This window comes from Nipponia nippon, unplaced genomic scaffold (genome assembly GCF_047370975.1).
Source record: "Nipponia nippon isolate SJK-2023a ecotype South Korea unplaced genomic scaffold, ASM4737097v1 scaffold_13, whole genome shotgun sequence".
In the NCBI taxonomy this organism is placed as follows: domain Eukaryota; kingdom Metazoa; phylum Chordata; class Aves; order Pelecaniformes; family Threskiornithidae; genus Nipponia; species Nipponia nippon.
This window is the reverse complement of record NW_028262324.1, coordinates 7,228,822-7,240,469: the sequence shown is the minus strand read 5'-3', so window position 1 is coordinate 7,240,469 and position 11,648 is coordinate 7,228,822. Positions and strand designations below refer to the sequence as shown.

Here is an 11,648-nt window from a genome sequence, read left to right as displayed (position 1 = left end):
ATCCTTAGTAATATTATGCCTATATATTGTTAATATATTGTATTTAGACACATTTTTAATGTATATATATAAAAAATAATTAATAACAACCGGTCTAGAAGACGAAGGGAAAAACAGAACACAGATTTGAAGTGACTGGAGTAGGGGGAAGCAGGAGGGTTTTGAAGGTTCACTCTGTCCTTCTGCAAAAGTTTGCGGAGTAGTGACACAATATCCTTCAGATAACTATGAAAGAGGGAGCTCGTGAGGTGAGGCTTCATTGGTTTAGGGTTCTGGCACCTGCGTCCTCTGAGGCGCTGGCCTAGAAAAGCAATGTTAAAAAAATGTTTTGAGAAGTTTATAAGCAGTCAACAAAAGTGCCCTTGGTGAATTCAGCTGAAATTTAATTATTTCTGCCATCGGAAGTTGTGTAAGATGAGCGATAGATGTAACCTTTTCATGACAACACCTTTTCTCATCAAGACAATATTCAGTGCAAACAAAAACTTAAACACCAGCTTGTTTTCTTGTGTTAAATGGGAAAATGTGCTATTCAGAAACACCTAACCATACATTATTATTAAATACAAAGAAAGACGTGTAAATAACCTTGTGCACTTGAACTGGGAAAAAAAAAAAAAGGAACAAGAAGTGGTGTGAGACTAACTAGTTGTCACTTCTGTTTTCCACAATAAATGGTACAAGGTTTCATGAATCATAATTGCTTTCCAAATATAATTTGCTTTCCAAATCAAGAAGATTCTGTTTCTAACAGAAAATATTCCATATCCACACTCTGTAGTTTGACATTACTCAAAAAAAAAATGGCTCATATTGCAAATTTCAGAATCTAGAAAAGCGAATCTCTCTAACCTTGAAGAGCGTTTAAGTCCCATTTTACTGTTGAGGGGCAACATCTCCGAGGGCAGCAGTATGATTGTGCATGTGTGGTTCGTTTAATAGATGGACACAGGCCTTTGCTATTCCTAGTTACCCCTAAACCATAAGAAGTAAGATTGCCTCACTCTGTTCTAGAAGTTATTTGCAAAAAGCAAGGCAGATAAAAGCACTGAAACTGAAGTTTTTACAGCCATAGGACAGTATTAAGGTCACATCTTCCAAATACAAAAAGAGTAGAACAGGAAATCCTTGGACCAAATTAACAAGGCAAAAGTTAGACCTAATTGGTAATTAAAGAATAGGTTCTCTTATCACAGTCTTTGAGAGAGAAGCAGTCTTACAGGAGTGCTCTTCTGCAGCTAGAAAAAGAAACCACCCATGGCCTTTCCCTCTGATTTCAAGAAAATCCCATACACTGAAATGTGAACCGACAACCAAGTAAACACTCGTGGGACTTTTTGTCCCCACTTTCTTTTTTTTTTTTGCAAGACGGCTTAGTCAGTCAAGGATGTTTCTTTTGCAGTCTTCACATGGGGCCACACACAAATAGGCAGACATGCAAGTAGACAACATCATTTTTTCAGCCTGAAACCGGTACTTCTGCAGGTCTAGGAGTGGCTGGCAATAGGCACAGCATACAGTCCATCTCTGACATGCAAGGAGTTGCAGCATCAGGGAAAAAAAAGCTTCAATTTTCTGTTTGGGGAGAGGGCAAGTCTGTCCTTCTTGTATGAGTATTTTGTCTACAAGGCAGCAACACTGGACTCCACATACAGCAACAAATTGAGGTGTTCTAAGCATCAGCAGAAAAATCTCTCCCAAAATCCATCCACCCACAGCATCTGACAGCCCAGTAAAACCATCTTTAAAGCTTGCCAGTCTCTAAAGTCTTACAGTTATCTGTAGTGCCAGGAATGAGGTCAGTCAGCAGCATTAGGTTATTAGGCTTTAAAAGTCCAAATGCACCCACTGCTCAGCCCCAGCACCACAGGGCAATGAGATTTATGAAGACAAGGGCTTCCAGGGAGATGAGGAAGATATTCCAAGATATTGGCACTGATGAAGCTGAATAGCAGAATGCAGCTGGCTCAATCACGTCTGCTTGTCTTTCCCTCTGTAAATGAGAGGACAAAACTGACAATGAGTATTATGAGCCTAAAGCACTTAAAATCCCTTGAATATGACAAAGCACCTGCAGGTGCCGGTAAGTGTTTTGCAATCAGGTCTGCTTTGTCTCCTTTTACCCTTGGATGAGACGGAAAATTGTATATAATGTCCAAAAGCTGAGTCTGTTTAAATTAACCTGTTAACTGGCTGATATTCTAGAAACACTCATCTGAAAGCCACCTCATCACAATCACTATTACGTGTTCCTTTTCCTAACTAATCGCAAAGGTTGGCAGGCTGCCTCTTCATTTGCAGTACTGGCGCTTTTTGCTCCAGCCAGGGTTGAAAGAAAATTCAGTGGGTCAGATCCTAAATGATGCAAACTGCTAGCGATCTACTTTAACAGGGTTTCGGTTGGTTGTATCAGGTGAGGATCTACTCTTCCAATTTGAAAATCTCTTCCACTAATCTGGTACAGATGTATGTAACTTCCACTGACCTCAGCTGATGCCAGATTCATTCTTGCCCCAGATCATAGTGAGCCTCAGGCTATAAAATAACATTATTAGCTATGGACATGACTGTGAAGTGTATGAGCTACAACTTCTTGGAAGAACACAATTGAAATCTTTCCAATGTTGCATCTGATATCTAATATTGCAAGTGATTCTGCAGTCTGTGAATCTGACAGTACTAAAAATGCTCTTAGAAAGCTGTTACCCTAAGACATTCAAGAATAACACAGCATTTTAGTAGACAGTGCTTAATCATCTGAGTGTTTAAAGCAGTGTCAATGTATGTCCTCTTTGCCAGAACCTTGTGAGGCTCCTACTTCCAGTTTTGTTGGAGTTTGATAATCCTCAAGTAAAAAACAGCCCAAGCCACATTGCCACTATTTATTATACCTAATGATATCTTCATGATTTCAGATAGAAATACTAAACAGTTTTTTTCTTGAATTAAGTCAATAATCAAGAGGTTCATGATCTACAAGTCATTTGGTGAATAAGATCTGAAGTTTAATTTATTGCATTTGTCAAGTATTCTGTTATCAAAAACTAAAACTCTACTAAGGCAGCTCTTCAGCATTGAGTAACTCTGTATGTCAGCAGAGAGCTGAATGCCATCATGAAGTGCCCAGGTGATGAATTCAAGCACATGTTTACAGATATTTCTAAATCAAAGCCCTGTAAAGTAATGAGCACTCCAGAAACGTGCACAGAATTCAAAAACATCATACTTTGCTTTTGCTTTACTAAGACAAAATATTTTATCTGCTAAGTTCCTTCCTAAAAAGAATAAAACTGAGGAGAAGTCTTCGGGGTATGTCACTATTTGGGCTACTTGGAACAGCAGGAGACTAGTAATTATCTGCTGCATGGGAGCAACCATCTGATTATTATCCTCTAAATTCCTTTAAAATTTCCAATTTTGTCTGACACAAACTATTGCTGAAAAAGAGTGAAAATTATATGCATTTATCAGCCATTATCAGCTTGAATCTCATGACAAGTGTTAAACAAGGTTTCTCATTCAACAACCTCACAAGGGAATTCTCTCTAGAAAACTCCATTATCCACACTGTATCCACACATCTACTACAACAGTAGATGTTACTTTCTCTTTACCTTTCCCTGAAGATTAAATAGTTTAACTAGTGAAGAAGCAACTGAGTAATAACAACATACAAAAAAAAGAAACCTTACAATATTAACTGCTTCGTAAAACGTAACTGAGTTTTTTACCAAAGAAAATGGTTCATTTCTGCTGGTAGCTAAAACAGCTAAACCTTTTTCTTTAACTTCATCACAGCCAGTATTTCATTAATTGTGCTATCATCATCTTATTTACAGCTTTTTTTTCTTGGAAAGGGAGTTATTTTAGGGTCAAATGATGAGATAAAGGACATGAATGAAAGCCTCCTTGGTAAGAGACATCCTGATGGATCTAATCTCCGCATTTTACCCATTTCATCTTTGTGGGCTTGAAGTAGGTTGCCCTAACATTTTAGAAGGGCTACTCATGATCTTTCTAAGGATCCATCTGCTTGAAACAAAGCATACATAATATTTATTGCCAACATTACAGAGTCATGGACTAGGTCATAATTTTAAGTTTGGAAGCCTCAGATACTGAAGGAAAGCCCTGGCATTGGCAGATAAGCAAAGATGATGGCAAGTGTGTGTTAGAGGACACCATTAAAGAAATGGTCTGCTAGTTCTCAGAGCTCTATGCTGCCCTGAAAGTACAGGGCAAAACTCTGACAAATCAAGCCTTGTGCTGGTGATATGTGAAAACGTGAACTTAAACTGTCTCATCTTTTTAGGCAAAGAAAGGAACAGAAATTAGGTCTTGCACATCCTGGGCAAGAGCTCTAATCAGTATCCCAGAATACAAAACAGCAAAGATGCATTTTCCTCTGAACCCATTCTAAAAGGAGGAGGTGGCCACTGCTAAATATGGTCAAATCTGGTCAGGGGTATAGAGTGTAGTGAGGAGAGAGTACCTGCAGGTGTCCGTTCAGCTGGCTTACAGATCCTGGTCAGGCTTAGGCACAAGGAGCTCTATCAGCCAAACCTGAGATGTGCACAGGCTGAGACACAGAAATCTTTAGTATCTAGAAACTTCAGGGTCAAAATGCTGGTGCTGATTGAGTGCAAATGCCTCCACGGTTAGGGAGATATTTTCATAATGAAATTCAATGTTCATTTTTGCAATCTGGCCTTCAAGCTGCTAAAACTTCTCATTTTTATGGGTTTTAAAATTATTGTTTATAGAAACACAGAAGGGTGTTTCCCTCAGTAAAAACTGTCTTAGTTAAATCACACTTGTTTAAAGAACTGGTTTTAATTGTAACAGTCTACCCAAGTGCTGATATTTGTATATAGAACCAATACAAGATCTGAACTCTAGGTACATTTCAAAAGATTTCTATTGCTCAGCTAAGACCCTGAAGACCATCTCCACAATCCACCTCCAGTAAATAACTCTGGAGGCTGAAAAGCACTGCTGCATTCAGAATCAGAGTATAGGGGGTTAAGTCCTCATAGTAAAACAAGCATAAAAATCAGCCCTTGCCTCTATAAACTTTTGGGCATGTGAAGACTCATCATAAGAAATATATTAACAAAAAAAATCAGAAAAAAAGAATGGTAATTCTAGAGGCCAAAACCACAGAGATTTCTTACCACCTATCTGATCATCACAAATATGATAGTCTAACTGAATCAGTCACACCAAATTGGTGAAACACACAGATTCCTCTCCATCTACGAGGAACAATACAGTTCGGGGTTTTGGGGCTGGAAGTTGAAAGAATAAAATACGAGAAGGAGGTGATATAATTTTCAATGATAAATGATACAGCAGGGGACGGAACTTAATGCTGCAAGAGATGCTTTCCCTTCCCCTGCATCTATCCACCCCTGACCTATGGCCCCAGCTGCTGTCTGACTTAACATGGCATCATGAACTACACAGGTAGTAGGTGACAGCCGCATAGCAGCTACAGGGACAGAAACCAAGGACTTCTCTTGTTCAGCACACCAGAAGATTAAAAAAACAATGTCAATAATTTCAACAGTGAGGGGTTTTTTTGAGTCCAGGGAATAAACAAGAACACAGCAGAAAGACGACACTACTCCCTGGGTGTCAAATAAATGTACTCTCACAACACCTGGAGAGAAGGCTATGAAATGTAACATTAATCACGGACTGCAGAGCCCAAGACAAGAGGTGAGAAGGGTATTTTACTCACTGATTTAAAATAGGAGATGACACTTTCTGTACATTAACAGAGTTGCAATGAAACATTCAGATGTACTGTGAGCTTACTGGCTCACCGTGGCCCCACAAAGCCAAAAGATCCAAAACCTTGACTGGTCCCACTCAACCCGCATGACTTCCATCCTGGATCTGCTCTGAACAACAATCCTGAGCACATCCCAGGCAGCAAAGTTTTCCCTTGAGGCCTTGGGTATAAGAGGTGGGAACAGCTATGCACAAGGCAAAATTTGGGGAGTATACACAGATGTCTCATATCTCTAACTTTCCGATCTTCTCTTCACCAGGTTTTGGTGGAGGGAGGACCTAAACCAAGTATTATTTCATTTTATATGTCCTGGGTTGCAACAATTGCCATGGCTCTGTTCCCCTACCCCAGACAAGTGGACTTCACTATCTAGGAGACTGAGGGTATGAATGCCTACCACCATTTTAGTACATTTTAATAAGTTGCCGCTCCTCAGATGTAATATAGCAATTGCCAGGATGCAAATCCACTGCAACACTGTAGTGCATGTTAGAGCAGCCTGTCTATTTTGCACTGCAATGGACACAATCACTAACTGTATCTCTGGAAATGAAGCAGGAACTGACAGCTGAGGGGCAGCAACTTACTGTATGTTATTGCAAAATATATTGCAAAATTTCAGATCACATAGGTTTTCCAATGCTGAGCAGAGGAGTCCCCTTCCACCTTTTGAAAATAAGGCCTAATATGTTGCTGTCTTTTGCGCAAAAACAACTTCTTCCCATTTTTGCAAAGACCTTAGAGTCAGTTTGAGCTTGCAATCAGATACACAAGGCTCTAGCCCACTATTTTTAGCACTTAATGGCAAAGCTAATAGTGCCATTAATCCACTTTGGTATATAACACTCAATTTCCACTTCAAATTGCATCTCAGTGCAAATGGTAGCTTGATTCCTGCTGTCAGATACATTCAGAAATTCACGATGAAACGTATTTAATGACTTCTTATTCCCAGATTCAGCTGAAAGGCAGGGAAATGTGTAGCAGTCTTTTGAAACACTGTGACCACAAGGGATGGAGCATTCTGGAGTTGATATTTACAGGACTAATGCAGTATATTGCTGAGACTAACCAGATGGGGAAGACAGGACTGGAATGTGAATAGCAAAGCACTCCTATTAATTGCTTTACATGTGGGTGCCTAAAACATAAGTGCCCCTCCCTCAGCAGGTAATCCAGAGCCAAGCCCAGAAGGATGCTATTCCTCTGGGGTGAGCTCTCCTCCATGAATGGGAGCTCTGCCTTTGATCCTGTCCCCACCCTGGGAGGATACAACCTCCACCTGCCACCTCACAAGACAGCACCCAGGGACAGAGCTGGCAGGGAGGGACATCTGTCCAGCCTTGCAAAGATGGGCTCCTCCTCAGTTGGACAGACAATGTTTACAAGGCCAGTGATAGTCATTATGTCTTGAAATCATTATGTCTTGAGTGCACTCCATCAGCTCAAGAAAGCTGGCAAGAAGCAACTGGGGCTCACTGCACAAAATAGATAGATGCTCTAGGCATAAATCTGTAACTGCTACACTTGAACAGAAGGAATATCTTTTCCCTGCCATGGGATTAGAGGCATGGGAGAGATAGTTTGTTGTTTTAAGCTATCTCCTTTAAAATACATCACTGTGAATTTAGAGAGAGACTTTGAGAGACCAATTAAGATCTTTAAAATGTTAACTGGACAACTTGGTGGGCAAGTCCCCAGCTGTTTTTTCAGATTAAAATTACTGCACTGGATATTGTCCTTGTAAAGGTATCATCTGGAGTTTGAATTTGAGATTTGATGCCTCTTGGTATTGAATTATGGGTGCGTGATAATTCTTTGGGCTCAGAATGAAACCAGAAAATATTCGTGACTTTTTGAGCTAACAAACCTGTAATAGACACCCCAAACATGAGTATACGTGACATTGTATGGCTTTGATTCTGAAGTACTGCAAAGACACGAGTCATGAAGTATGCAGACATCAGTGAGCGCTTTCAAAAAAATCAAACTAAGAAAATTTGCTACAGAAATATAGCGTGAGTGAATAATGTGCAAGGAAAATCTACCTTATACTTGCCTGCTAATATATGATAACTGAAAATCTCCCTGGTCCTGTATAGGCTTAAAATCAGTACAATGCCAGTTAAGATCAGTTATGGTGGGCTCCTGTGAGAAAAAGTAGCTGCTGAGGAGAAGGATTACTTTTGAAGGAGTAAAGAAAGGAAAAGGCATATGGAAATTTTTTTCATTTCTCCAGCAGAGATGTCTAGCTGGGCAGCTCTAAGACAGGTGCCCAAAGGTGCATGGGCCTGCTGAAATACTGGAGAGAGACCCAGCAGCCCAGTAACCCACTGGGTCAGACCAACTCATCCCACAGCTCTGTGCTCACACAAACTGCCCATGAAGGTTACTCGAAGAACCTTTGTTAAAATAAGTCTGATATCAGAGCAGTCCCACATATCCAGCATTTATTCTTAGGAATAAAGGACTTTTCAGAGATTTAAGGGATGATGAGAAAGTTCAATAGCAGTTAGGTCAGAAGGCTTCAGGCTGTTGGAGATGCTACCAAGGAAACCAGACCAACATTAAGTGTCCATTCTCAGGAACTGGGCAATAGTATTGGAAAAAAAAAAGAAAAGAAAAGAAAAGAAAAGAAAAGAAAAGAAAAGAAAAGAAAAGAAAAGAAAAGAAAAGAAAAGAAAAGAAAAGAAAAGAAAAGAAAAGAAAAGAAAAGAAAAGAAAAGAAAAGAAAAGAAAAGAAAAGAAAAGAAAAGAAAAGAAAAGAAAAGAAAAGAAAAGAAAAGAAAAGAAAGAAAAGAAAAGAAAAGAAAAGAAAAGAAAAGAAAAGAAAAGAAAAGAAAAGAAAAGAAAAGAAAAGAAAAGAAAAGAAAAGAAAAGAAAAGAAAAGAAAAGAAAAGAAAAGAAAAGAAAAGAAAAGAAAAGAAAAGAAAAGAAGAGAAAAGAGAAAAGAAAAGAAAAGAAAAGAAAAGAAAAGAAAAGAAAAGAAAAGAAAAGAAAAGAAAAGAAAAGAAAAGAAAAGAAAAGAAAAGAAAAGAAAAGAAAAGAAAAGAAAAGAAAAGAAAAGAAAAGAAAAGAAAAGAAAAGGAAAAAATAAAGGTTTAACTGAGGCAATTGAACTTGAAGAACCTGTCTTTGAAACCAGTACTGCCAGAGATGGTTTGGAAGTTGAAATCAGCTACAAATTAACTTCCCTGTAACTGCTTTAATAACCAGCTGAGCCCTCTGGAATGACCAAGATCATCTTGCAAGAGCTGGTTAAGCCTTTAGGCTGACTGAGATCCTTCAGCAGAGCTGGAGAGTCATGGCACAGAGAGAGCACGGTGTGGAGACTCACACCTGCACTTTGCTTCACTTGTGAGCAAGGAATTTAGGAACCAAAATAAACAAACAAAACCCAACCAATTTGTGATCAAGGAATGAAATCCCTGGGAGCTTGTCTCTGATGAAACCAATGTTATCTAGCTAATGACAGCCTTTGAAGCACCTCAGCAACTATATCATGGGCATCTTATTTGCACCCACATCCCATCTGTGCTACAGCGCACCCTCAGGATGTTGTCTTTAACCACAAGGTCCAAAGCCCAGGTGAGCCCAGGACATCCTCAAGGGAGGCATTGTCTGGACCCAGCTCAGGGCTCAGCCAGCTCATTCGAACCAGGCAAGAGGAGCTCTGGCTCCGGGCCGGAGAGAAGTGGAGGCCAGGACAGTGTATGGGCATCCTGCCTGCCCCTGAACACCTACCACCCTCAGCTGCCTGCCCCTGCTCACTCCCATGGGCAGGACCCGGCTGCCGAGAACAGGCATAAAGTTTTGCTGGATGAAAATCCCGTTTTTCAGACGAATTTTAAGGCAAATCCATCCTATTCGCTATCTGCAGAGGGCGCCAGACATTTTCAGATCTGCTGGCGGAGCCGGCGGTGGGGATGCTGTACCTGGTGCTCGCAGCTGTCAGTCAGAAAGGTGCTTGCTCTCTAATGGCCAATGCTCTGCACGGAGGGTTAAGTAGGAGTTGTTTTTTTTCTTTCATGCATGTATAAATTCCTCAGTTCTCTTTTCCTTTCTTGCCACGGAAATAGCAAGAGATACTTCGCTGAGGAACACACTGGCAACAAACCTGCACTGGCCCCAGCAGACGATAGCAGATGAGAAAACTCCCTGCTTTTAATCATCAGGAGAGCTAGAACCAGCAAGGTGCTGCTGCTGATTTTTCCCTTCAGAGAAAACTGTTTGATGCCTGCAAGACTTGAAGCTCACTTTCTTATAAAGGAGAAGAGCAGCCTGTGACTGACACAAAACTCACTGTAATTGCAGATTTTTTTATGTTTCTACTTGTAAAAGTGACTAAACAAAAGTCCTGCTTGATTCCACCCCATGTGCACAGCAACAACTTGGAAGGACTTCTTTCCCTTTTTCTTTTTTTTCTCCCCTTCTTTTTTCTTTTTTTTAATCTGTGCTCTATCAGGTCCGTGTTCAGTTGTGAATTCAACTCCTCTGCTGACAATGAATACCACACACTTTGCATTTTCATTTCAGCCTGTGCTGCTTAATGTCACTGAAGACTTCAATGACTCAATTCTGAACAACAGAAGCGGTGATGGATTTTGTGAGCAGGTCTTCATAAAAGCCGAGGTCTTCTTGACTCTAGGGATCATCAGCCTCCTGGAAAACATCCTTGTCATTCTTGCAGTACTGAAGAATGGAAACCTACATTCTCCCATGTATTTCTTCCTTTGTAGCTTGGCTGTGGCAGATATGTTAGTGAGCATGTCAAATGCCTTGGAGACTATCATGATTGCAATCCTGAGCAACGGCTATTTGATCATTGATGACCACTTTATTCAGCATATGGACAATGTTTTTGACTCAATGATTTGTATTTCTTTGGTAGCCTCAATTTGCAACCTCTTGGTTATAGCCATTGACAGGTACATAACTATTTTCTATGCTCTCCGTTACCACAGCATCATGACTGTGAAGAAAGCTTTAACCCTGATTGTGGTCATTTGGATTGCTTGTATCATCTGTGGCATCATATTCATTGCCTATTCAGAAAGCAAAACTGTCATTGTCTGTCTCATCACCATGTTCTTTACCATGCTCTTTCTCATGGCCTCCCTTTATGTTCACATGTTCTTGTTTGCACGCCTGCATGTTAAGCGGATTGCAGCCCTCCCCGTGGATGGGGTGCCCTACCAGCGTACCTGCATGAAGGGAGCTGTCACCATCACTATATTACTTGGTGTCTTCATTGTTTGCTGGGCACCTTTCTTCCTTCACCTCATTCTCATCATTTCTTGCCCAATGAATCCATACTGCATCTGCTACACTTCACACTTTAATACCTATCTGGTCTTAATAATGTGCAACTCAGTAATTGACCCCCTCATTTATGCTTTCCGGAGTCTGGAGATGAGAAAGACTTTCAAAGAAATAGTGTGCTGCTGTTACGGCATGAGTGTGGGACAGTGCATGCTGTAAACATCTGGCTTTGTGTTGAGAATAGAGAGAGGATACACACAACAGGTGTATGAATATATCTATGTATCTAGATACATAGCAGCTCCACTTTAAACGCAGTGCTTGAAGGAATGGCACAGGAAAGAAAAAATAACCTTCCACTTGATGCCTTGATTTATACTTTTCAAAATGAAAACCAAATTCAACTAAATTATTTAAAATTATTTAAACAGTTGTAACAGAAGGAAATCCAGAGAGGCTTACAAAATAGCTTAAGAAACCTACTGGAAAAATGAATCCTGAAAGGGAATACTACCTTAGGAGACTGAAATAATATTCTCTCTACCATTCATTTGTACCTGTTGCTTTATCTCTGTGCCACTATCAACAA

At 40.1% G+C, this 11,648-nt stretch overlaps 1 protein-coding gene across 1 annotated transcript; it reads left to right on the top strand.

Annotated features, from left to right (window-relative positions):
- The first annotated feature begins 10,300 nt into the window (after positions 1 to 10,300).
- Positions 10,301 to 11,278, top strand: MC3R (melanocortin 3 receptor). The gene has a single exon (XM_009465506.1). The coding sequence runs from the start codon at positions 10,301 to 10,303 to the stop codon at positions 11,276 to 11,278; it is 978 nt and encodes a 325-aa protein (XP_009463781.1).
- Positions 11,279 to 11,648: the final 370 nt, after the last annotated feature.

Excerpts from the sequence above, each read along its gene's own strand:
- MC3R (XM_009465506.1), top strand. The coding sequence starts at position 10,301 with ATGAATACCACACACTTTGCATTTTCATTTCAGCCTGTGCTGCTTAAT.